Source organism: Diospyros lotus, chromosome 6 (assembly GCF_014633365.1).
Source record: "Diospyros lotus cultivar Yz01 chromosome 6, ASM1463336v1, whole genome shotgun sequence".
NCBI lineage: Eukaryota > Viridiplantae > Streptophyta > Magnoliopsida > Ericales > Ebenaceae > Diospyros > Diospyros lotus.
In genome coordinates, this window is record NC_068343.1 from 9625037 (window position 1) to 9652650 (window position 27614).

Sequence of the window (27614 nt, forward strand, 5' to 3'; positions counted from 1 at the left end):
CATGGCACTGATCCAACGACGAGTCGGCTTGTCCTGCTTTCTTTGTGACCGGTGAAGAATGGTAGCTTCGTCGATGGTTGCGAGAAATTTATGATGACATTGCAAGTGGATAGAGCAAAGAAGAGGGGTTGGGCAATTTTCATTTAAATTCAATTTATAGCAATAAATTGCTTCAATTTAAATTCAAAATATCGTCAATTTATCGCGATATTCTCCCCTAGTAAACCAATCTATAAAAGTTCTTTTGTACAAATAACATAACTCTTTTGATTTTGTTGCTGAGATAACTTCTAAGTGTAGTTTTGCTTAATCCTAAGTAGTTTAGTTTAATGATACCTTAATTATTATGGTCCATAATGGGTAAGAGTGTTCATTTAATCTATATTAAACCGGGTAAAACCTGATTTTTTTTTTATACATTATTAGAAACTAATTTAGTCAAAATTGATCCCCCTTGTTTTTTTATAAAAAAATTAAACAAAAAAAAATACACATTATAAAAAAATATCAATAGCTAAAAACATTACTCATTAAAAAAATAGTCTATTTAGCCAAAAAAACATTATAATGCCCACAATTTCTCTTGCCAACATTGATACATTTTCTCCAACAATTAAATTTCAAACAATATGAAAATTAATTAGAGGCATTATTATAATGTTTTCCTTTTATTTATTATAGCCATTATAACAAATAATATTTTCTTGGCCTCAGTTGCTACCATTTAAACCATAGGAATTTTACTCAATAATAATAAGTAATCAAGTATATGGTATAAATTTTTATGTAAATAAATATGCAGGTATATGCACCTTTAAATAGTTGTTGTTATGTTTATCTTTTCAGACAACTAACAAATTTCATCACGTTATCCATACTTATAGAATTTTTCTCTTTTGGACCCACCTGCCAAAAGAATCGAGAACATTCTGAATATTTATCATGCAATGAATTTAGAATTCTTAATGTCAGTGCTTATTATTTTTATAATTTTTAATTTCATATAGTCATAATTTTTTAAGCTAACTAATTATTTTTTCATTGCCTGTAATTAAATTGTTTAAGATTAATTATTTCTAATAAATGTTATAACTATCTTGTTAAAGTTAATCTTTAAATTTATAAAATCAAAAACAAATGAGCTCATATATATTTTTCAAAGAATAGCAGCTTATCTGCTCTTCCATAATGCGATTGATTGTAGTGTTTATACTTAGCAAGGCCGGCATAATTCTTAATGATTCTTTTTTAATATAAATAAATAATAAAAGTTATTGAATATTTTTTTAATTTTGAGATATAAAATCATTAATTAATTTTTTATATTCAAGTTTAAAAAGTAAATATTTTTTAATTAATAATATAATCAAATTACTTTTTTTGTGACATAGTTAAAACTTAAAAGTAGATAAAATTTTATTAATTTTAATTTTGAAAAAATTATTTTTGTTGAAACTAAAATGGTTAATAGTATTCTATAAATTATTTATACATTTGGAAAAAAAATTATCTTTTTTATAAAATTTAGTATCATAAGTGGTGTTTTGATTTCTGTGGTTATAATTTTTTAAAAAAAATTAATTTTAAAAATAAATTTAAATCATCAAGATCATGTCATATTTTAAAAAAAAATCAAGATTTAACTAGATTAAATGTTACATGAACAAAAAATTTAAATCATCACTTAGTCTTTTCATGAAATTTCTTCAAAATAAACTATATGAATTTTCTAAAGTAACTTCACTTAGAGGGTACTTGCAAGTGTTTCTTGAGAGTTATTTCGGAAGCCCCTTGGGTCACTTGAGGTTTCCCGAATATCGTCTTTTAAAAAGGTTAATTTTAATAACAAATGATTAGAAGGTTTATATTAATATATATTATGTCAATTTTTATTAATAATATTTAATAAAAAAATTTAAATTTTAATAAAATTTATTAAAATTATCTAAACTTTGCAGCACTTTTGGTGGCTTTCGACTGGACCAATCTTCTTTGCCCTGCTGATTTGAATTACTTATGGTGATTTGATTTTATTGGTTTGGACTGCTTAATAACTGAAGATTAATATTACAAATATCAACTCTCGTGTAAAATAATAATTTGAGTTATGAATATATTTATGCATTCCAAGTAATTATTTTAATGAGTATTATGAGATTGTTTGTACAACTGTTAATCTTAAACGATTAAATCTAATATGATATTTGAAGAAATTGTTTCTTTTAAACTTTTTTTAAAAAATGATGCTAATAAAGATTTTTTTAATAATTATACATATTTTTTATTAGGACAATTATACATTTTATTAGTAGTTTAGGTATCATGTGTGATATTTTGTTGTTAGGCTCATTTTAAAAGTTGTAAATGTTTTTTTTAATTGTTTTTATGACATTTTTATTTATACAAAATTATTATAAAATAAAATATTTAAGAAGCAGTAACCTAAAATAAACTTTTTAATCTTGAAAAATAGGCAAGGGAAAACGGTGGAATTGACTTGGTGATGAGGCACGAGGTGGTGGTGGGGGAGGTCTTCGGCTCATTGCATTCATAAAACCTCAGAAACTTCTCTCTGTTTCTCACTCTCTCCCCCTCTCTCTCTCTCTCTCTCCCTCCGCCATGGGTGAGCAAACACAGGCCCAAACGCAGATCCAACCCCAACCCCAACAATCTCAGCCGCCTCTTCGTTCTCAGGAAGAAACCATTGCTGAATCCAAAGCTACCCCCGTTGCTAGCCTTTCTGACCCCACAATTCCCACCAATCTTCCCCACAACCCCTCTGTTTCCTCCAAAATCCCCGTTCGCCCCCACAAACTCCGGAAACTCTCCTCCTCCGCCACCGATACGCCGGAAGACAAGCCTCCGCAACCGTCCGCTGGCGATTCGTCCAAAGCTCTCGTCGTCTCCAACGTCTCAGCCGCGAATGATGCCGCCGCCGCCTCCAGGAACAGGAGACGGAGTGGTGGGCAATCGGCAAGGGCTTTGCCCTACGTCTTGAAGCCGTTGTCGGCGGAAGGCGAAATCGATGTCGCTCTTCACCATCTCCGCACCGTCGATCCGCTTCTTGTCCCCTTGATCGATTCCCTCCCGGCGCCTGCGTTCGAGGCTCACCACCCTCCCTTCGTTGCCCTAACCAGAAGCATTCTGTACCAGCAGCTTGCGTACAAGGCCGGCACTTCAATCTACACTCGCTTCGTCGAGCTATGCGGCGGCGAGGACCGAGTCCTCCCCGAGACAGTCCTGGCCCTCTCAGCACAGCAGCTTCGGCAAATTGGAGTGTCCGCTAGAAAGGCCACCTACCTTTTCGATCTGGCTAACAAATACAATACTGGCATTTTGTCTGATAATTCGATTGTGGGAATGGATGATAAGTCTCTGTTCACCATGCTCTCAATGGTGAAAGGGATTGGATCTTGGTCTGTACACATGTTCATGATCTTTTCGCTGCACAGACCGGACGTCTTGCCAGTCAGCGATGTCGGTGTTAGGAAGGGCGTGCAGATTCTGCATGGTCTAGAAGATGTACCAAGGCCGTCGCAGATGGAACAACTTTGTGAGAAGTGGAGGCCTTATAGGTCTGTGGGATCGTGGTATATGTGGAGATTAATCGACGGAAAAGGGAATCCACAAGCCGGAGCTGCGTTAACTTTGGAAGGTATCGTGCCATTGCAGCAACAAATGGGTCAGCAAGAAGAGACACAACAACAGCATCAATTGCAGCTTTTGGAACCCATTGGTGGCACTGCAAACTTCGGGTAGTTGACCCTTTACTTAAACTTGGTTCATGTTTGTGTAGGATAAGTGTTAGGTGATTGGCATGTACATGTTCTTACCAGTAATGAACCTGTTTGTATTGCAAACTCGAAGTGGTCCATTCTGCTTCTTATTGTGGTTTGGGCTTCGAAATAATGTGGTTTGTTATATGCTGCCTTTTTAAGTTATTAAAATCAATGTATCATGCAATTGCAAATACATGGATTACTTGCTTGGAACAATCATTTTTTGATTGGTTATGCCAAAGATGTCCTTATTTGATTTCATTGGTGTAATGATGGAAGTCAACTTTGATAGTTCAAGTCAATTACATGAATGTAAATTGGTTAAAACAGACAGGAATAAGTTTCTGTTCCTGTAATGTCTTTTTTCAACACTGGTTGGTTTATCTCTATTTGATACACTCCTGATAAACTGAGCATATATTTTGTTGCATATAATGCTTGTATTGGCAAAAGTATTATTTTTTATTTCTGTTTTCTTGCAAACATTTTTAATGGGAATCACTCCTTAAGATCATGATAGGTAAAAATAAAAAATATGTTGATTTTTCCTTCTTGTTTCCAAAATGTACCACTTTAACCTAAATAAAACTTGTCTTGTATTATAATAAGGTCTTGTTGATTCTGCATGATGGTTGATCCCTAGTAACATCAAAAGCAAATATTCATTTTTTCTTTTGATAAGCCAAAAAACGTAAGGATTGAAGTGCATATTGGTTGTTACAAAAATAAAATCATGTATCTGAGTGAACTTCTCTTTGTCTCATAACAAGTGTGTAATGCTCCACGTCGGAATCAAATATTTTAGAGTGCAAAGATGGATATGAGGAGTTGGCATTCAATTGGTTAGTCTTGTATGTATTTATCCAATCTTTTATGTCTCGGCTCTTCTTAATGAACCTATTAGCAATTTAACTTGAAAATTGATGATTTGGATGAGGAACAATGGAAGAGAAGCAGGAAGGGGGAGGGGAGAATTTTAGGGTCAGGAGCAATGTATATTTTAGGCCAAAGAACATTAATGCCATTTTATATGTCTTCTTGGGTTGGGAAGAGGGTATCTTCCCGAGGAATACAATTACAAAGACAGACTGGCAGTTAAAAAAAATTGGTTACTGCATAGCTTTTGTTCTTTTGTGCGTTGGAAACTTTTGTGAATCCTATTTTCTTTTACTGGTTTTATTGATGAGCGAAGTTAATGTTTCTCAGATTGAGGTTTATTGTTCTAAATACTATTTTTTTACAAGATCTATAATTCTAAGTAACACTTATATCGTGGAATTGAATGTAGTTTCATTCAAGCTATTGTAGAGAAAGGTACAATGGGTTTCCATTTGGACAATGATACAAAATGAGTTTACATGTCATCTTTACGATTCGAGGAAATGGTTATGGAGAGAATTGGCTTGACTATAGATCTCTTTATATGGATTAATATTTTATGCATAGATGGATGGAGATTTGGTTTGGGGCAAGAATTCATGGAAATAAGTGACACATAGGAAAAGGCTACATATCACAGAGTCACATCTCAAAAGCAATTATTATTAAGTGCGGTTAACTAAATTGTTTACCCATGTGGCACTCTATCTTCAACCAATGTCATGTGATATTGGCTCCCCCAACCAAGCAAACAATATATATATATATGTATATATATTTGACCCTCCTTATTTTGACTCTTATTTTCCCTGGGAGTGGAGAGACCCATCGTAGCCTAAATCTATCCTGACTTTGATGTCTTCAATTGGGCTTATAACAATATTAGAGGAATAATGCACTTGGGTCCTGCTCTCATAATAGTTTGTCACAAACTCGTATCTCAAAAGCAATCTCCATTTAATGTTGGACATGACAAGCAGCTCTAGGGTTCGACATGTGTTTGTTATAGCCTTTGAGGTTGGAGGTTGGTCCCTTTGGGTGGTTTAGAAAGTTAGATTATCATCATCATTGCTAGCTTTAATCCTATTAGGTAGGCTTGACTATGTGAACTTTAACTTTCCAGTCATTTCTATCTATGGTCATTTTTTTTGCAGACCATTATAACCCATGTCATGCCTTGGTTGCCTTCCTATACCTCTCTTATTAAAATCTTCTTTTATTCCATCCGCTCGCTTGTAAGTGCTTACATTAGTCTTTTTTTTTAACATGTGTAAATTATTTTAATTGTGTCTTGTGCATCTTATATTCAATAAGCACAATTCTAATCTTATTATGAATAAACTTGTTTTTTATTTAATTTTATCATTTCTCGTATGGTCATACACCCACTATCACATCTTCATCTCGATTATACTCATATTTTGCACATTTTGATTATTAATTGTCTAACATTTTGGGCAATTCAACAAAGACGGTTGTATAACCTTTCAATAAAACTTACTTGTTACTTTAAAGGGATTTTAAAACTGCTTAAAATGTTAAGACACCTTTTTTACTTTAACTATCTTGCCTTAATTTTCTGTGAGTAACATTCTTAATAATCTCTCTTTTTTGTTTTTAACAATTGATCCAAGATGGAAGAATCAAGTTGTCGTACCATCGTGGAAAATTATACCTATTGTTAAAAGAAAGAAAGGAGTACTTGATTTAGCTTTTTGTCAAATGAAGAAGCTTAATTCAATCATTAGGAGTATGATAGGATTCAAGAAGAAGAGGAAGAGGTTATAAGATAGAACAAGATTGTTCTTTTAAGAAGTTAGTCCAAAGAGAAGATCCTATGCCTTAGGCCTTTTTTTGGGAGAGATTTAGTAATGGAATGGAATATAAGATATTTTCTCCTCATTTGGGAGAGTATGGGATGAAAAGTAATGAGAAATGTCTCTCTTTGTTTGAGAGAGCAATGGAAATGGATGGAGTGAAAGGATATTAAACAATAAACGATCATTATACCCTTTTAATGAAAAGATGGAGTGTGATTAAGCTAAGGGAAAATTTTAACTTTTAAAAAGCTATTAAGGTTAAATTTGTCAAAACACAAAAGTTAGGTGGTGTTCTCTTCGTGTTTCAGTTTTGAGTTTTAAATTTATTTTCAGTTTTGTGTTTTGAATGTCTGTTTTGAGATTTTTAAAACCGCATTCTTTTTGTTATTCTAAAAAATTGTTTCTTAAAATAGAAAACTAGAAAATGCTTTTACTTTGGAATTTTGAAAAATTGTTTCTTTTTTTTCATTATGATATTTTATTCAATGAATTTAATTATTAAATAATAAATAAACTCTTTTTAATGAAATTCTACTTTTAAAATAAAACAATAAATTTGATTAATAAATTATTAGCATACATCTTAACAATAATTTATATTAAATTATACACTTAATAATATACTATATGTTATCCTATATTTTTAATTATAATATAGATATACTACATTTTTTAAATTTTAAATAAATATATAATTTTATTTTCAAAATTTAATAATAATTTTTTCTTCTTTTTTTCTCTTTTATTTATTTATTTATTTTTTTTCTCTTTTCTTTTTCTTTGGCACCCTGCATCTTCTCCGTCACCAGTGACCACGGCTAGCTGGAGATTCACACGATCACAACCTACTATTATAAAGTCCAAGCCAAGGGGGTTAACATACACAAAAATAAGTCAGATTTAATGGTTAGATTTTCGTAGATCTAATTTTTAATTTTTGGCCACAAGTGAAAAACGATTGCCAGTCGCCACCGGCCACGGTGGCCGGTGGTTTTCGACAATCAGAGGCAACCACCTGACATCTAAGGGCTCATTGACCAACATACCTAAAAATCAACAAGATCTAACAGCCAAATCTCCTTAGATTTAAGCTTAAACGTTCGACCCACCCTCTTATATACGCATTGTTAGTCGCCACCGGCCACTGTGATCGGTGGTTTCCGGCGATTAGAGGCAACCACCCGACACTTAAGGGCTCATTGACCAACATACCCAAAAACCAGCAAGAGAAGGGAGAGGAGAGAGGAGATAAAACCAGCAAGAGAGCGACCGGGGGGGGGGGGGGTCGATGGTGGTGGTCGCAATGGCGGTGGCGGTTAACGGCCAAAGGAAAAGAAGGGAGGAGATAAAAGAGGAGAGATGCTAGGTCTGTGCGAGATTGGTGTGTGGGGAGGGTAGGGGGGAGGGGGGGGGGGGCGCTGGGTGTTTTCTGCGTTTTGGGTGTTTTGGTTGAAAACACCCACAACAAATGTTGTTTTGGGTTTCCTTTACTAATTTTTTTCTTGTTTTCGAAAATAGTAAACGTGTTTGTAAACTCATTTTCAGTATTTTGAAAAATTGAAAACTCAAAACGGATTGAAAAAAGTAAAGAGAACCCAACTTTAGTTTTTCATTGATTTCCATTCTATCTATTCTTCTTCAATTTGGAGGAGACAAAAAAATAGGGCTTTCTATGGAGAGCTTTTCCATCCATTTCCATTCTATTCCATTACTAATATCTCTCCCAAACGAGGATAACGCTCTTCCATCTATTTCATCCCATACTCCTCTCGACCAAACACACTATTAGCCCTATTAGACGCACACACGCATACAAGAAACATACTATCTTCTCTGAACTGCAGTCTTTATATTCCTTCTAAGTTCCAACCACCTAATAGATAAGCAAGATAACAAGTCTAATCCTAATCTTTATGTAAATTTGTTATGCATGTGAAGCTTTAACATGATATTTATATACCACAACTCTTATCTGGGGATGGTAATGGGCCAATATCGCATTTACCCATTTAAAGGTAAAATGATTATGAAAAATTCATATTTTCAGTTAGAGAAAAAAATTATTTGAACATTTACTAAATAAGCCCTAATTACCCATTTAAAATTGAAATAAGTTTGAAAAATTCGTATTTGAAGGATATAAACATAAGACATATTTTGAATTTACTAAATGGGTAAATGGGCTACTCATTGCCAACCCTCTTATCTCTGTATCTTTCACCATTGTTGACAAAGGACAGTTTAAGTCTCCACAATCTTTGATAAATGCATGAAATGTCAAGGTCAAAGGAATCATCTTAACTGGAGCAAGAATGGGGATTGCATTTAAGCTAGATGAGTAAATTGTGCAGTTATAGTCAGTATCATCTTGTGTGTCATAGAAACAGGGAAGAATGTTGGTTTGAGTAATCTGGATGATAGTTTCAAGGATAAACATTAGAACCGAGCCAGTTCATCAAGTAGATGTCTTGGATGGAAGTTGGATGGATACGATTAACTGTGAACCTATGTAGTCTTGTGTAATGAATTTGAGTTATTTGTGAGGAATTCTAGTCATTCTTGTATAATATTTGTCTTCATATTTTCTTGTGAAAGATCAATATATTAACTAAAGAAGTCCTTAAGGGCAAACCCTGTACAAAAGCAATCCCCAACAACGTGGGGGAAAACATCCATAAAAAGGAAAAAGAAAAAAGAAAAAAGAAAAAAAAAAAAAAAAAAACTCAAAAAGGAGGAATCTTGATCTAATTCACCCAAAAATGGGGACTATATTTCCCTAAAGACAAGAAAGAGAAATGAAATGAAATAAAATTACATGCTAAGTCTCCACTATCCCACTAAATTCCTACTAGGCTAGCATACCCCAAAAATGCAAAACTTACAAAACTGAAGCTTTTGTCCACAAAAGGATCAATGAAATATGATCTTGTGCCTGTAGAGAATTAATCGAAGCAAATGATTTTATTTCTCAATTTTATTGACTTGCACATATAGAATCAAGATGAAAAAGATTGAAAAGTTAGTTCTTCCCCACCACTCATAGAACTTAAAAAATGAAGGATTAGCAATCTTTTCTAGAAATTGAATGGATTTGGTCCTATACACACATGCGCGTGGAGAAGATGAGTTTTTTACTTTAATCATGTAGGAGCTGTGTGAGGTGATAACATTCCTTCATGCACAGTTTTGAATAATAGAAAGAAGTGAGCAATCCTCTTTTCAACTCTATTTGTGGCCTTTCTTTGTCCTACTTTTGAAACTAGGTATTTTAGCTTTAGCTACTTGAGTGATACTCCTTTTCATTTCTGATCAAGCAAAAGGCATCTTCTTCTGGAAATTTTAGCTATTCTTAGCGCTACATTGAGAAATCTAATTGCTATAACTCAAAACAAAGAATGACATGTATGCTTGTGTGTTCATCCACGATTCAAATTGGATGTATAATTATTGGAAACTGAAATTATCAATATGCAAGCAAGAAAAAGAAAGAATCAGAATTGATCAATATGTTTCTTGAAACAAATGAAAAGGAAAAGAAAGATGAAAGATAATTTTGCTCCACCTGACAGTGGATAAAGATGAAGTCTTTTAAGATTTGCATAGAAGGACATTTGTGATTGGCATGCCACAAAATCCTCCCACCTCTGATGAGAGGCAACCCATATAAAAGGCCTAACAATATATAACTCCCAAAGCTGAAACTGAATATCCCTGAAAATTTTTGTCTACCCAGCCCCAACCTCCTAGGATAATCCCATATATCCACCCCATTAACAATTATTATCCATGGTTGCCAAAGGCTCAAGTCGCATTGAGGCACAAAGAATGCTTGGATCCAAGGTGTGTGAGCTGTAAAGGGTCCCCACCTTACTTGATGAGGAAAGGCTTAGATACGCGGTGCACATTTATTTAAAATATGTAGCAAATACTTGTACACCATTATTTTTCAACATACAACTATAAGGAGGTAAATGTAAACTCATAAAATCATTGAATGACAAATAATTAACACATAATAACAACTAATATTATTTCAACAAAGTACTAGAAGTTTAGATGACATGTAGCATTATTTCAAATTTCAACACAAGAAGACAAATTCATAAAATGAAAAGCGGGTAAAATGAAATGCAATTTGCAAATATAGCAAAACACAACAAACAACAACAACAACATATCTAGCCTTTATCCCACTATGTGGGGTCGGCCATAAGAATTCTAGACTTTCATGTATTTCTGTCTTTTGTCATATCTTTATTTAGCCTCATATACTTCATATCAAACTTTAATGTCTCTCTCAAAGTCTTTTTGGATTTGCCTCTTATCTCTTTTTTTGACTAATTGTTCCATTTCATCAACTCTCCTCACATGAGCATCTCTTGGTTTTCTTTTCACATGACCAAACCAACTTAGTATAGTCTCTCTCATCTTCTCCTCAATTGGCATTACTCCTACCTTATCACGAATAATCTTATTTCTAATTTTATCTTTTTTTATATGGCCACACATCTATCTTAGCATCCTCATCTCCGCTACGCTCGTCTTTTGCTCATGCTTGTATTTGATTACCCAACATTCTGAGCCATACAATAAAATTGGTCTTATAGCTGTCCTATAAAATTTTCCTTTTAATTTTAATGGGATTTTACTATTACATAACACCCCCGATGCATTTTTCCATTTTAGCCAACTTGCCTTAATTCTATGCGTGACGTCCTCATGAATTTCTCCATCTTTTTGAATCACTGATCCCAAATATCGAAAATAGTCTTTTCTTTGAATGATTTGGTCTTTCAATTTTATTATAACATCCTCCACTCTTGCATTCTTACTAAATTTACATTCCATATATTCTGTTTTCCTTCTACTTAATTTAAATCCCTTAGATTCTAAATTGTTTTTTCACAACTCAAGTTTAGTATTCACTCCCTCTTTTGTTTCATCCACCAACACTATGTCATCTGCAAATAGCATATACCATGGCATCTCTATCTGAATGTATTTAGTGAGTTCATCCATTACTAAAGCAAATAAGTATGGATTTAGCGCAGAACCTTTATGTAGCCCCATTGTAATTTTAAACGGTTCAATATCCTCTCCGCATGTTCTGACCTTTATCTTTGCATTGTGATATATGTCCTTAAGGGCTTGTATATAGGCTATTCGGACTCATTTCTTCTCTAAAACTCTCCATAATACTTCTCTAGGGACCCTATCATAGGCCTTTTCTAGATCTATAAACACTATATGCAGGTCCTTCTGATGATCCCGATACTTTTCCATTAGGTGGCTCAGTAGGTATATAGTTTCCATTGTTGACCTATCAGCCATGAAACCAAACTGATTTTCTGAGACGCCTGTTTCTTTTCTGAGCCTCTGCTCTATTACTCTTTCCTAGAGTTTCATGGTATGGCTCATTAACTTAATTCTTCTGTAATTTTCACAGTTTTAAACATCTTCTTCGTTCTTGTATATAGGAATCAAAGTACTCTTCCTCCACTCATCTAGTATCTTTTTTGATCTAAGGATCGCGTTAAATAATTTCGTTAGCCAAGAGATGCTCCCTTCTTCCATGCATTTCCATGCTTCTATTGGTATATTATCTAGTTCCACCACCTTATGATTTTTCATCTTTTTTTTAATGCTTGCCTTATTTCTTTTGAACTTATGCATCGATAAAATGTATAGCTCACGTTCCATAAGGTAAAATACTCCTTCCATCTCTCCTTAATCGCTCCCTTATTCACTAATACATTTTGGTTTTTATCTTTTATGCATTTCACTTGATTTAAATCCCTTGTTTTTCTTTCTCTTGCTTTAGTTAATTTATATATATCCCTTTTTCCATATTTTATATCATGTTTTTTATATAGATTCTCATATGCTTTTGACCTTGCTTCACTAACAACTCTTTTTGCTGCCTTTTTTGCTTCTTTATAATTTTTTAGGTTTTCTTCATTGTTGCACTGATATACAGTCTTATAGCAAGTTTTTTTATTTCTAATTTTCAATTGTAGCTCTTCATTCCACTGCCAAGACTACTTAAGGTTTGAGGCTCTACCATTTGTCTCTCTAAGGACTACATTTGCCATACTTCTCAGGGCAGTAGTCATTTTCCTCCACATTTGGTTTTCTGTTCTTCTCCATTCCATTCCCTTCTACCCCTTAATTTTTTTTTTGAAGATTAATCGTTTCTCCCCTTTTAAATATAACAAAACACAAAAATTTTAAATCATGATTCACATGTTAAAAATTACTCATTGTACTCATATGTCAATCCTCATTGTCAAATTCAAGTTCTATCCCAAATCCCAGATGTACTAAATAACTAAACAATTAGTCTCATAATGGCATAAAAAATTAGTTTCATAGAGCTGTACTTAAAGATAAAAACAACACAATATAATCCCCCCGCCCCCCCCCTTCCAAAAAAAAAAAAAAACTTAATTGAAAAATAGAGGTGACTAAACAAGAGGGTAGGAGAGGGTTACGCCCAATATTTCTTTTGTTTAGAGTTTATGTTGTTTGATTCGATGAGTTTTACGCTAGCTATCAACTATCTAATATAACCCTCCTCTTTATTCAGGTTTGAGACCAGCTATAAATAGAGATATACAGGTGGAGTTAGAAGAGTTAGAACAAGAGATTAGGAGAAAAAAATATGAACTTAATTGCAATATATATACATATATATATATTAGGAAAAAGAAAGATGGAAAAAAGGAACAGCCAAATCTGTGTACAGTGAAGAACATTCAGTGTGAAACAGTGAATATTAACACATAACAGTATAAAATAACAGCCAAAGCAAGCCAACCGAAGCTGTGATATAAGGCGCATGAAGCGTTTGCCTCGTGTGCCTAGGTGAGGCCTCGGGATGGTGCCTCACCTCACTGCTGAATTGGTGTGCCTTTGACGGCTATGCAACTACCCCACAAGCATAGGGAAAACATTGTCCATAGTTTGCTCCCCAGATCATAAATGACTCCTACTCACCACGAAATAAATATGAATACAAAAAATAATTTTTGGAACCTTTATATAGACCTACCCCTTCTAACATAGAAGCCTCAAGGAGCACTAATCTTTCCAACTACTACCATACTTGGACACAATTAGCCTTCTCAAATTCTTCCCTCTCACAAGCAGACTTCCACAGCTGTTCACCTATCATATGTATAGCAAGGTTGAGAGTAACTTTTGTGGAACCTTGAATTCCTTCAGCACTAGCATGAAGGGTTGTGGGGACGATCATCTGTTGTTCATTTTTACTCACCTGACATGTGTATGGTAAGGCTTTGCAGCAGTAATCATGCTTGTCAATGATGTGGGTATTACTCTACAGCTGATAGAATATTATCTACACCCTTAAAGTGGAAATGATAGGATGTGACATCCAGTTGGTTTTGATCTGTAATGTTAGGTCCTCTTGTCTAGTATTTTTATGTCCTGCTTTCCTTTTTTTAATAGTTCAGGCGGTGGGATCTGAACTGAGCCTCTTATCAGAGGGATGTAGTCCTAGGCCTTTTGGTGTGTCATTGGGGACTTGACTTCGCTTTTTTTTTTTTTTTGGTCTAAAGTTGTCCTAAGCATTTGGCAAGTTCAGGCATGCATAATCGAGTTTGGTTTGTGAGCTTTGCTTAATATGTGCAGATTTTTGGTATGCGTAAATCATGTTGGTAAGTTCCTAAAAATCATCTTAAAATTGGATAGCATGTGAAACGTCTGCAATTTATCCAAAAAGGTATGTAATGTGAGCATACGGATCTGCTAATAGTAATAATTGAAGTGATTAAAACTACAATATGTAGACGTGCAGGATTGGTATGGTAACCGATCCTGTCAATTGAATGGCCTCATAGGGGGTTCCCTGGCCATAACATAAACTCAATTTCCTCTCATTTTATCAGAGTATATATTTGAAGCCTTGTTGGGTTTTTATTTTTCCTGTGCCCCACTTATTGATGCACTCACAGTAGTGTGTTTTTGCTTGTGCGGTCTTTACTCAGCCTCTTGTGCGTGGAGTTGCAAATACATGCAACTGCCAAACATGTTTCACATTCCTGTTTACCCAGTTCTATGCTATTCGTTATTGATTTTAGCAAGATATACTAGTACTCATTCATTTATCGTGAATGCTACTTTTTTCAGGGGAACAATGATAATGGAGGGAAAAGAGTTTCTTACGACACTCCATTCCTTCGGTTAACCTGAAGAGACCCGGAATTCTCAGCAAGGAAAAGGAGAAATTCTTGACGAATGTGATTCACAGAAGTTGGAGATCCAATTTTCCGGGCCCCTGCCCTTGTAATATAGCTTTCTTGGATTTGTAAGAGGAATGTTTGTCTGTGAGCTAGTTATTTAGGTGTTTCTCTGGTCTCAGAAGCATGGCTATTGCTTAGGTAGGGGACTAATTGTAATAAAAGGTGCTTTCATCTAATTGCTTGCGCTAAGCTCCTGACTATGGGGATTAGGGAATCAGAGTCAATGTATCGTATTGATTCAGAGGCTGCATTGATCTGCAGGAAGCTTTATCTGGCGCATATATCCTTAATCCTCTGGCTCTGGTGAGCTAATACTTTTACCGCAACTTTTAGATGGCCGCCGGGTATGGTTTACTTTGATTTATTTACAATTTTAATATTGGAATGCTTATACACACACACACACACACACACAGGTATGGTTGCTTGATTTACTTACAATTTTAATACTGGAACGGTTCCCTCCAATTTAATGACAAAGATTTATTCAATATGGCCTGTTTTCGTAAATGGCCTTGAATTGCAGGCGAGCAAATATTCAATATAATTGTGATGGTACATTGTTGTGACGAGGTGGTATTATAATTCAATTAAATCATGCAATATAATATATATATATATATAGATATAGATATTCTGAATATTCTATCTTTATCAGTCTGGTTTTGGTTTTGGTTTTGGTTGGGGTTTAGATACAAGGGGGCAAATGTAGTGACTGAATTCAGTTGTTGTTGAGGTGAGAGGCTGTGTTGCTTTTGTTCTTAATTTTTATGCATGCATTTGCATCTGTTTGTGTTTTTTCTATCTTCTGTTGTGATTTGATAATATTGTTTTTTTTTTTATTAAAATAAAAATTAAAACAATTTTTGACAGAAAAATAGTGTTTTTATTTATCATATGAATAAAAGTGTGAAAAAAATATTTTATAATAATAAAAGCAGAATGAATGATTGAGATGGAGTCAATGAGGGCTGTGATTGGTTGGCAACTCACTACTATTCTGTCACTTTTAATTTTTGTTTATTTTATTTTAAAACTGAAAATAAAGGACTAAATATCATTTTTAAAATTAAAAAGAGAGAGAGAGAGAACCAACCTTAGAAGTCCGCAATTCCATGCGGACTTTGTCACCAAACTAGAAAGAACGAAAGGGCGCAAGCATCCCCACGTCCGTCTTAACTTTTGCCGACAAACCCAAAGAATATATTATAAGTAAAAAGTGGGAAAATTAATTGTAATTTAATATTAGTGTGTTTGATTGTATATATTTTTTATGAAAAATATGTAATTATTATAATTTTTTATGAAAAATAATCAAATATTCTTAATTTTTTCATGAAAAAATATGTATGGTACAACTATTTAAATTTTCTTTTCATGGAATTCATTTTTTAATAGGGTGAGATGGTTTTTGTTTTCTAGGTAATATTATTTAAAATTAAATTCTAAGTAATGCAATTAAACACACCTTAATATTAATAATAAAATCGTAATATAAATTTAATTATTAAAAGAAATGACGGATTATAAGTTGGATATCGCATTCTTAGTTTAAGCTCTGTAACTTACTGAGAATTTCACAGGTTGATCAAAGCTCAGCCATGAGCCAGCCAGCCACCCATCTATCTGACAAGGATAAAATTATTTGTACAGAAGGGATTCGCATAACCCTTTACATAAATAATGAAATGATCAAATTATCTCTATAATAAATGACCTAGAAGACTCTTTCTCTTCTCTATCTCCCTCTTGCCTGTCATCTCCTTTGTCTCTCTCTCTCCTCTATTTCTCTCTCGTCTCGTCGCTTGCCAACCGCTGCACCTCGGTTAGTTTTGAGTGGTCACCGATTGTTAGAGATTACAGCGGTGAGGAGGCGAGGCGCAAGGCATAGAAACGAGACGACGAGAGGCGATGAGGTTGCTGCTGCGAGATGAGGCGAGGCGACAGCAAAGTTGCAAATGAGGGCGACTGGGAGAGGCGGGCAGAGAGAGAGAATGGGTGAACAAATCGTAATTTTTTGCATTTGGAAAGGGGTTCTATGAATCCCTTCTTGTACAAATAGTGGGATCCATCTAACAAATATGAATTTGACAACCATAATAATAATAAACCCCATCGCTCTGACCACATCAAACCTCATCTCATCTGTACGCTACGCTACAACCCACCATTTATGAATATGCTTTTCTTGTAATAAGGACAAATGCTTTTTACATTATATATATTGTTTTTTTTTTTGGGGGGGGGGGGGGGGGTTGGACGGTGAGTTAAAAATAAATTAATTAATTAATTAAAAATAGTCGAGTCGACAGTGTTTGGGGGTCGACTCACTACTTTTGACTTAAAACAGTATAAAGATTAGCTTAACATTATATATATATATATATATTTGACATATCTTTTATTAATTAGCTGATAAAATTTAAGATTTATAATAACGTACGTTATTGACATACATTAACTACTTTTTTGGAATAAAATTTGGCGTATTAATTCCACAAAGGCAAATTAAGTTGTGGATGCAACATTGACTCCGGCCGACACTTAAAACATTCAATTCTTCAAAGTCGTGGAAACAATGAAGAACCAAAGAAGAGAGATCGATCGATCGAGTACTTGTATGGAAGGTCGGAAACAAGACACAGTGCCATGTGAATCATCACACATACATACATACATACATACATATATGAGGGGAAATAATGTTACCTAAACTAAAGTATTAATTAGTGTTCTATATATATATATATATATGATACGAATAATAATATAAAATTAAAGTATACATTAATTAATTTTATCATTCTTATTATACAATATCAATATTATTCTTACTTTCTATTATTATGTATTATATTTTGTATATTATATAAACACTTTTTACATATTATATATAAAATACCAGTACTGACTGATCCTCCAGCATTAATTTCCCATTTATTTATGCTTTACCTTTCACAAGGCTACCCTAATCTAATCTAGCTTATTATAAATCCCTTCTATCTCAAACTTTGCATTCAGTATCTTAAAAGTATATATTTATTAAATATACATAATAATCTATAAATTACGTATTAACATTCAAAAATTTATATATGAGTGTTAAAATTTGATCATGATGGGTGGCTTTTTAGTTTATAGTGTGAAAAAACCCTAAATCCACGGTAACCTAAAGACTATCGAAATAAGTATCAAAGAGAAGGGCTCGAGCCCAAATTCAAACTCATAACTGGCTTCCCAATCCATCCAGACGATCAAATGTGATCATTTATATGACATTATTTTGATCTTTCAAGTTGTTTATATAAAAGCGTAAACTATTAAGAGTTAGGTACGATATTTATTATTATATCATTATTACACTCTTTTCAAACATAATAACTAACTTAAACGCTAAAGAATACATCAACAAGTCTTTGTATTCTTCTTTTCGTCCTCACTTCACTCTTTTTCGTTGCGTATTATTTTTATCTATTATTTATTTATTTATTATTCTATAAAGATGAAGACGTATTAAATAGGAGAAGAAAATATTTTATTTTATATGTGAGGATGAAATAAAACAATAATTGAATTTAATTATAATTATGTTGAAGTAAACGTAAAATTGAGATTCTCTGAAAGCATGATGGGCGACGCACTGAAGGAGGATTGAGGAGGAGGAGGAGGAGGTCCGCGTGCAGAAGGCGATGTGACATGCATGCCCATATATATATATATATAATCTTCAAACTAGATTTGCTTGTCTTCTTCAAAGGTGCTTTGCTACAGTAAGTAAGTTGAGATTTTCAAATTTAGGCAGCGGGGGCACGTGACAATTATTTTTAAACCGTTTATTAAATTAAGTGGATTTAAATTGTAATTGTAGGCCACCATTTTCGCTTAATCCTCTTCTTCTTCTTCTTCTTCTTTCCCATGCATGTATTTGGCCATCCTTGATTTGATCTCACTTTTTGAATGCTAAGCCAATTCATGTTGTAATTTCATCCTAAATAAAATTCACTTCCTCTCGAACTTATCCAAAACTCATTTTGTGGGTCAAAACAAGCACAAATAAAATACCAAAATTAAGGATGGTCTGAATCGAGACTTACAAGAACTTAGTTGACATGTTACGTGTGTAATCTTTAAATATACCACTCATATTTTAATATATTCTACATATAAAATTTAACAAACTAATTGAGTTTAGAGTTTTTGATACCTTTGTCAAGAAAAAAAAAGTGTGACTTTTTGAATAGACACTTCTAATATGATTTTTTTTTTTTGAAAAGATAATTACATTAATACACTTTAGATTGATTTTTTTTTATGAATATATATATTTCAAGAGTACTAAAATGAATTGAATGGTTAAAGTATAAATAATCATCCAAGTAAGTACAATATATATAAATGCAAAACAAAAGAATCTAACAACAAGTTAAAGAAAAATTCCAATGAAATTAATCTGCCTTAATTCTCAATGGCCACACATTATTGGCGCCTCAAATTGACATAACACTCCAAAATGCTTGGAAAGACAACTTACTGAATTTTGGCACTTTTGTCTTTTCAATATATAATTCTGGCGTGTGTGTTAGTTAATAATATTATGTTGAGGTGTCATAAAATTTTATCACTTTTTCATAAATAAATAAATAAAAGGTCTACCACTCTAAAATATTATTATAACTTTAAAAATTTAATGGTTGCTATATATATAAGACATGTTGAAGTATATATAAGAGTTATTAACTAGTTACCAATTAAGCATATATAAAATTCAGGACCAATTAATAGTGTGTTATAATTCACCCATTTAATTTAAATATTTATTATTAATTTAGCTACTCCCTACTGTTTGAATGGTAGTGAGCATTTAATTAATTAACTACCGCTAGTTAATATCTTTTTACTAATAGAAGTATTGGAAAGCTCTGAATTCCATTAACTAATAATATTTTATTGTTATTGATATTAGAGATGATGACTCATAAACAAAGAAATGTTAATTACACAAATTAACTTTTATTAATTTAAAAAATTGTTTGAACAGTAGACTCCCTTAATTGAGCCATTCAAATCTTGTCTGTACAAGACAACAGTTGTATGTTCCATCCATTCTGCAAAAGAAAAGAAACCCAGTCTTTGATTAGGTACGAACGATGTTGGTTGATATTGATTGTTGATTGGAAGCTTGAAAGTCAGTCCATTCAACAGTCTAATCTCCATGTAATTAAGGATTTTCTTTTCCCGAATAAATTTGAATAATAATAATAATAATAATAAATATTCCCTTCAAAAGTTAAAGCTAAGGATTTTGAAACACATGTAATATCAAATATATAACAATATTTTTTTTTAATCAGCTCGCCCTTAAGCAAGCTGCAGGCAGGCAGGCAGGCAGATCATCAATCAATTCGAATTCGAATATATATATATATATATATATAAAAGGAAAGGAATAAAGAATTCCATGGGAAGCATGGCTGGGCGTTGTCCACGTGGTTCAATACTCACAACAAGTTACGTTGTCATTGATACGATGATAACAAAAAGTTCGTGCATTAGACTAATACTAATACTGTGTGTGTGTGTGTGTGTGTAGTAATGCTTTGAGTAAAATCATTACAATCCTCACTTCTGTTCCAATTAGAAAGAGATTAAGATATATAATAATAAAGTATGGAGACCTGGAAGTTTAGGTTTCCCAATTTGTAAAGGGATTAAGATATAATAATAAAGTATGGAGACCTGGAAGTTTAGGTTTCCCAATTGTAAAGGTTGTGCTTATTTAATAATTTAATTTAATCTTGAAGTCGATGAGTGGACTTCAAATCCGCAGTTTAAAAAACTGCTATTCCCTGCAAACAGAGAGAGGAGGGAAAGGATTCCTCCAAATAATAATCTGAAACAGTGTTTCTTAAATTAATTATATTGCATGTGTTATAACTAATGTATCTATATATGATGATGAGAACAAATTAATATAAAAATTTACTCGAAGTGATCAGCACGTGTAAAATAGAATAGATTTGGGACATTAGAATGGTGGGTAGGAGCACAAAAAGAACTTGCTCGCACAGAAAGAAAAGAAAAGAGGGAAGGATGAAGTGGCATCGTCTTGAGTAGTTGTGGGGGTTTTGCTTTTGCATATGAAAGGCAAACGTAAGAAGAGACAGTGAGTGTGGTATAATAGTACGTAGAACAAATTAAGCAGGAGGCGAAAACCAAAGCACAGAACAGAAACAAACGATCAAAAAGGGCGAGAGCAGACAGAGATGCCAGATTTGCCTGCAATCCTAGCCAACAGCACCATCGATCAACCGCAAGAACAACACACCACCACCACCAACAACAACAATACTACTCTGACTCAGAGAGAGAGAGAGCTCCAAAGCCAATTTTGTGATTGTGAGTGGGTGCTTACTGGCTGCAGCAGAGGCATTGCACCAGCATGCACTGCAGGCGCACCCACAAAGCCTTTCCCCCCTCCTCGAGTGGAGAGAGAGAAAGAGAGAGTCTAACCCCACTTCTTTTTTTTACTTTTAGTTCTCTCTCTCTTTCTTGGAAATGTTTTCTTTTCCTAAACCGTCTTTGAAGCTTTGTAACTGCGTTTTGTGTTGGAGCTTAGGCCTCCTAACAAAGGAGTTTAAGGATGCAGGAAGATTCCGATCGAGCAGCTAATCCCAGCGTCCCACCACCACCTGGTCTCGTCACATCATATACACGTATTCTCTCTCTCTCTCTCTCTCTCTCGCAAGGGAGGAAACTGGGAAAGCAAAAGGCAAAAAACACAGAACAGAGAGAGAGAGAGAGAAGGGGCAAATGATGAGGGGCTGGACCAGTGTGCAGGCTCTGGGAGAGGACGAACATGACCTTGTCGGTTGTTCTGCAGTGTGAGTCTTTATTGTCATCAGTCTCTCTGGCAACAAAACCCAAACTCACCTCCTCTCTCTCTCCCTATCTTCAGTGCCCACAATTCCAAACCCTTTCGTTTCCTCTGATAGATGGCTTTTATGGCCTTGGATGGCTGTTGGGAAACACAAGTCTCTCTCTCTCTCTCTCTCTCTCTCTCTCTCTCTCTCTCTCTCTCTCGCTTTTGCTAGTATAAAATTATTCTGCTTTCCTCCGAAGATCAATGCTTGAACCAAACCTCATATATACATGTACAAGAGTTGTTCATCTGGTGCTGGTGATAGGTGGTGCAGTCCCTCTCTCTTAACCTACAGTGGAACGATTCATCAATTTGTCAGAACACAGTTTTTGGATTACTATTCAAGGGGTCCCATTTCGGCTTCCAAGATTCCTTTTTCTTTCCTCTCCCTCCCTCCTTTATTTTTCTTTTCCGTTTAATTAATGATTTTGCTTTCAGAAAAATGAAATCTTTTTCATCCATCCTTTGTCCTCACTCGCTTGTGAGTGTTGGGAAACGGTTTCAACTTCAAGCCTAGAGCACTGTGGTTGGTTCGGTGGGATTAGCAATATTCACAACTTCCAAATCAGACGAAAAGAGACCACAAGAATCCTGGATTAATTACCCAGTTGATTATTTGCTCCTGGGATTAGACGAGTTCGCTTCGATTCTGCCTGAGATCCTCGATGCTATGACAGCGACGACGATCTAAACACAGAGGGTAGACGAGTTGAAGAAGATCGGAAATGGAGCTCCGAGGCCAAAAGAAAGATATTGGCTTGCCAATGGGGTATTCTGCTTTATCTTCTGCAAATCAAGAATCATCTTCCAAGCTATCTTCTGGCTGTTTGTCTACAGGAATCAGAGATGGAAGAAGAAACCCTGGACAAACCCTAGATCACCATCTTCTTCACCAACAACTGAATCCACAGCCGCAACAGCAAATACGTGTTCCGGAAGAAGAAGATTCCAATCCAAATCTGAACCCAGATCCAGATCCGTCACCGCTGCCCACTGCAACAATTACTATTGCATCAAACTCGAAGAGTACTCCAGCGCCGCCGCCGCCGCAGTCTGCCGCGGCAGCGGAAACAACGTCTGCGGCAGCCACCAGCGCCGCCTCAATTCGGTATAGAGAGTGCCTGAAGAACCACGCCGCCAGCATGGGCGGCCACGTCGTCGACGGCTGCGGAGAATTCATGCCCAACGGCGAGGAAGGCACGCCGGAAGCCTTGAAATGTGCCGCCTGCGATTGCCACCGCAGCTTCCACCGGAAAGAGGTCGACGGCGACTCTCAGCCGGCTGCCGCTTCATACTACCCTTACAATCCCATTAGAAACAACCGGAGCGCAACCCATCTCGCGCCTTGGCTTCCGCCGCCGCCGCCGCAGTACCACAGATACTCCCGCGGCGGCGGCCTCTCTGCCAGCCCCCCGGCTGGCCCGGTTCCGCCGCTGATGGTGGCGTTCGGCGGCGGCGGAGCTCATGCGGAATCGTCAAGTGAAGACCTCAACATGTTCCATTCCCACGCCGGAACACAAGCAATGGGGCAGCAGCCGGCGTTCTCACCTTCGAAGAAGAGGTTTCGGACGAAATTCACGCCAGAACAGAAGGACAAAATGCAAGAATTAGCAGAAAGATTGGGATGGAAGATCCAGAAGGAAGACGAGGAAGAAGTCCAGAGATTCTGCGCTGAATCAGGCGTAAAGCGGCGAGTTTTCAAGGTATGGATGCACAACAATAAACAAGCCATGAAAAAGAGACAATTGTAAGATCACAAAGCTTAATAATTCCTAGTTTCGGAGAGAGTAGAGAATTTATTATATTCTTGATCTAGCTACGTACAATTAATCTTTACAAACATTCAAAAATCTCCTAGTTTTGCTCTTGTTTTGGAGCATAATATTGACATGTTAGGTTAACCTTGCAGTACTTGGCTTAAGCTTTTTCTGTGTAATACTAGCTAGAGAATAAGAGAGTTAAATGCCCTTGAAGCTAATTCGCATCACGCCATCACCTCCGCCCATATATATCTATATATATATCCTTAATTTCCTTTTTCTTTGGATTTTGTTTTTCCAGGACAACGTGTCCCAGAATTTCAGTCCTTGTCCATGTTTCTTTCAGGCTTTTGTTTGTTAGCCTAGTTTGATATTTACATTTCTCTATATGTGCCTTTTTCTCTGTGCGCTTTAATTTGGACATGGGCATGCTGATCGCTGACTATTCTTGCAGATGAAACCAAAATAAACACAGTACTACTCTTCCTAGCTATATATTGTTGAAACTGCAAACCCTACCAATGTTCAATCTATCCACTGCCTTTGGTTAATTTTAATTCCTATATATGAAATGTAGAGCTGCAGTTGATGCTAGAATAACACAAATACGTTACTCCAGTAATTCCCAATCGTGTATCAATCATTTTCCTAGCTAGGCTGGACACTAATGATCAGTATAAATCTCTGATGACAAATGGAGAGTTAATCTCCAGTATTAGGAACTGGGTTTCATTAATTAATGCTATATATGTTTTACCTCTTCCCTTCTCTTAATTCTCCTTGGAAGGAAAGTTCTTTATTAGTTAATTTGCTGCTTACTGTAGTTACATTGATCTTTGTCCTGGCTATGTGGGTTTTTAGTATTAGATCAAATTAAGCAAGATCGCAGTGATCCTGCTCAGACATATAGTAGCTAAAATTAATCAGGAACCCTGGACTTAATTAGTTAGCCTCTGCTGCCATGGTCAGTGACAGTACAACCGCAGGCCTTTATTTCATGTGAGAGAGAGCAAGAGCCAAAAGTGACATATACAATCATCTGCATTAGTGCAGCTAATATGTTAACCGGGTTGGCTAATCGGCTGGGATATCATGTTAGAATAAATACAGGACTTCAGAAATGTATTTTATATTGTTTTAAATAAATTATATATATAGCTGTTTTAGAGTTATTTGTCAAGATCGTTGCACGAGGAAGGAATAAACCTAAAACCCAAAGATAAGTCTGTAATTAAATATAATTAAGAGTTTTGACTCAAAATATATATCCTAAATCTTAACAAAGTTGTTGCCAGCAAACTATACATGTCTTAATTATAGCACCATGTAGAGTTGCTTCTGGATCCATCAAAACTAGGGTTAGCTAATTAACTGAAGAAGGCAAGGCACCTGAGATGGCTAACTCACCATTTCCATTTGCTAGCTCCTAGCTAGAACTATATTTATTTATACTGTTTGAGAATGTTGTATGTATATATGTACCTTTTATGTCCCAATCTTCCCAGTCCTATACCCCTTGTAACATACCTTACCATTAATGGGAGGCTATGGTGGGTAACCTTAATTAGCCAATATGTATGAGGCTGGGTAGCATTGAGTACTTCATGGACGTAAAAAAGCAGTCAAAAAATATGGCTATTCCGCCGCAGTTGGACGAGTTGTGCACGCAACAAAAACAGTACACAAATCAGAGACATATAGCCGGCAATATATAGGTAAGACCCATTTGCCACTGAAATTCAATTCTTCTTCATAACCATCTGAAAAATCAAATCTTCCACATGACAAGAACGATCGATTAATTTGCACCTATATATATATATATTTTACATAAGATGGCCACACATGCACGCAATTCCCAGTCATAAAGCACGTTCTCAATAGATCAGGATTAGAGAAATAATGTTAGTATTTATTTATATGCAATTTTATTCTTATTTTTACTTTTCTATATATAAAGATTTTGTTTGTGCTTTAAGAGAAGTGAATATTCAGTATGTTCTTAAATTATTTTTTGTCCCGTTAAGAAAAAAATGTGATTGAGAATATTAATTTTAATTTGGTCGACATATATTATATTCTAAAAGCACTTAAATGAGCGATCGAGTCAAATCAGCACTTATCGTCAAGTAGTTAATATGAGATATTAAAGGCATCTTTTAACAATTTGTTTGAAGCCATTGACATGACATGACATTCTAGCTAGATGAATATGGAGCCATTTTGTTTGCATTTTTAGTTTGTAGTGTGCATTATGTTTGACGCTTTAACCATATATATATATATATAATTGAGATTCTGTGCTATATATAAATATGTATTGTCTTTAATTAATTAGGAAGTTGATACTTGAAAAGAACATATATATACAAAGGAATTAACAAGTGAAAGGGGAATATAAATATTAAATATATATATATATATATATTATGTAACCAGCAGCACTAGCAGGCAGGCAGACTCGATCACTCGAATGAATTATATAGTTAAGGCCGCATGCACTTACAAGTTCAATTAAGTTCTTGGAAAAATTATTCCTAGAGAAATTAACTAAGAAGTCACGAGCATATATGCATGAGAATTAATTAAGCCGATCACAATATATGAATAATTAATTAATTAGGAACCGACCCATCACACAGGTCACAGCTCTACACCTGGGGAACCCTTAATTAGATCTGAGCTTAGCTCCCAGTTCACCTCTTTGGCGGCTTCATATATAGTTATCCTTGGCTGCGTTACTCCTGGCCGACTCCAATTTATCCGCCACTTCGGCTTTAGCGTTCTCGTAATGCTCCTCTATTTTCCCCTTCCCATGCGGCTTTGGTGGGTACTACTTTAACATGGACATCAAGATGATGATGATGATGATGATTATGAACTTAATTTCCCTTTGCCACCGTCCTCATCCATCTCCCCGCCGCCGCCTCGCCTTCATTGCTCTCTCGGCCTTTCTCTTGTGCCGCTCGATCGGCTTTGGCATCGTCGTCGTCGTCCATCTCCCGGCCGCCGGCCTTCATTGCCTTCTCGATTGGCCTTTTTCTTGTGCCGCCCGGCTTTCGCATAATCGTCGTCCATCTCTCCCCTCGCCTTCATTGCCTTCTCGCCCTTTCTCTTATGCCGGTCAGCTTTTGCATCATCGTCGTCTGTCTCCTCGCCGGACTTCATTGCTTTATCGGCCTTTCTCTCGTCGCGGTGATGATTGATTGCCTTTGCCCTTTTCGTGAGTGTGCCTCACGTCGTCTTCTCCCCTCATTGCGTACTTCAATTCGTTCTTGTCCGCCTCATAGTCCGCCGATGCGAACACCACCAGAAGCACCAAAAACGCCAGCCGCTTTCCCATCTCTCTCTCTGTCTGTCTCTACCGCGCGCAAGTATAGTTAGAAGAGACTACATATGGTGAAAATGAACATGCGGTTACTATACAGTGAATTGCATGTGATGTGGCGGTGAGTGAAGAAATTGAGGCCACGTGTCGCTATTAGGCACATCTGGTGGGGCACTTGCGGGTTTTGCTGCACAGGCGAAGGGCTTGATACCCGCTGTGCAAGACACGTAGTGGGTATTGGGTCACTGGTTTCGAACACGTGTTCAGGAGGCCTGCTATGCTAAAATTAAGCATTTATCCTCCTAGTTCAAGTGTTAAAATTAACTTAACTTCAATAAAGTAACAGTGACAGTATATATGTATGAAAGTGGGTACAAAAAAAAAAAAAAAATAAGAACAATAAAGCATGTATATATGTATTTACAGTGGGCATCGATCCACATCCGGGCGGGCGGGCGGGCGGGCGGGCTGCTAACATTACTCTTTTAACATTAATTTTTTGTTGAGTAATGTTATAGATTTATGATGATGATATTTTCAAAAAGTGAAATGAAGTTATATTTTTCTTGTAATATATACATAGCTTGCTTGCTTGCTTGTAATCTTCCAATCACATATATATATATATATATATATAAGAACAACCTTGCTGATTGATGCTACCAAATTCCCTCTTCCAACTTCAGAAAATAAATACACCAAAATCACATAAAGGTACCACATGATTAATGTATACATACATTTAATTAGAACAAGATCATAAATACACACCAAGATCACCAGTCCGGCAACTCGAACGAACCTCTGACAGCCGTGACGAACGTGGCTCCCGTCATCACACCCGATCGAACGCCAGGGTTGGGGT

The 27614-nt window shown here is 35.4% G+C and overlaps 2 protein-coding genes across 3 annotated transcripts; both read left to right on the forward strand.

The window, feature by feature from the left end:
• Positions 1-2543: 2543 nt before the first annotated feature.
• On the forward strand, positions 2544-15068 carry LOC127804614 (alkylbase DNA glycosidase-like protein mag2). Its single transcript, XM_052341494.1, has 2 exons — positions 2544-3755; positions 14630-15068. Exons 1-2 carry the CDS (start codon positions 2620-2622, stop codon positions 14685-14687), a joined length of 1194 nt encoding a protein of 397 aa, XP_052197454.1. The 5' UTR covers positions 2544-2619; the 3' UTR covers positions 14688-15068.
• Positions 15069-20819: 5751 nt separating this feature from the next.
• LOC127803075 (zinc-finger homeodomain protein 6) lies at positions 20820-24334 on the forward strand. Of its 2 annotated transcripts, XM_052339096.1 has the most exons (2): positions 20820-23364; positions 23876-24334. In XM_052339096.1, the coding sequence occupies exons 1-2, from the start codon at positions 22387-22389 to the stop codon at positions 23888-23890; spliced, it is 993 nt and encodes a 330-aa protein (XP_052195056.1). In that variant the 5' UTR covers positions 20820-22386; the 3' UTR covers positions 23891-24334. The 2 variants fall into 2 exon arrangements, with proteins under 2 accessions (XP_052195056.1, XP_052195055.1); XM_052339095.1 differs by lacking the exon at positions 23876-24334 and having other exon boundaries at positions 20821-23849.
• The last annotated feature ends 3280 nt before the right edge of the window (positions 24335-27614 follow it).

Coding starts and splice junctions, on each gene's coding strand:
- LOC127804614 (XM_052341494.1), top strand. CDS start 2,620: ATGGGTGAGCAAACACAGGCCCAAACGCAGATCCAACCCCAACCCCAA. Junction 3,756..14,629: donor GGTGGCACTGCAAACTTCGG/GTAGTTGACCCT, acceptor TACTTTTTTCAG/GGGAACAATGATAATGGAGG.
- LOC127803075 (XM_052339095.1), top strand. CDS start 22,387: ATGGAGCTCCGAGGCCAAAAGAAAGATATTGGCTTGCCAATGGGGTAT.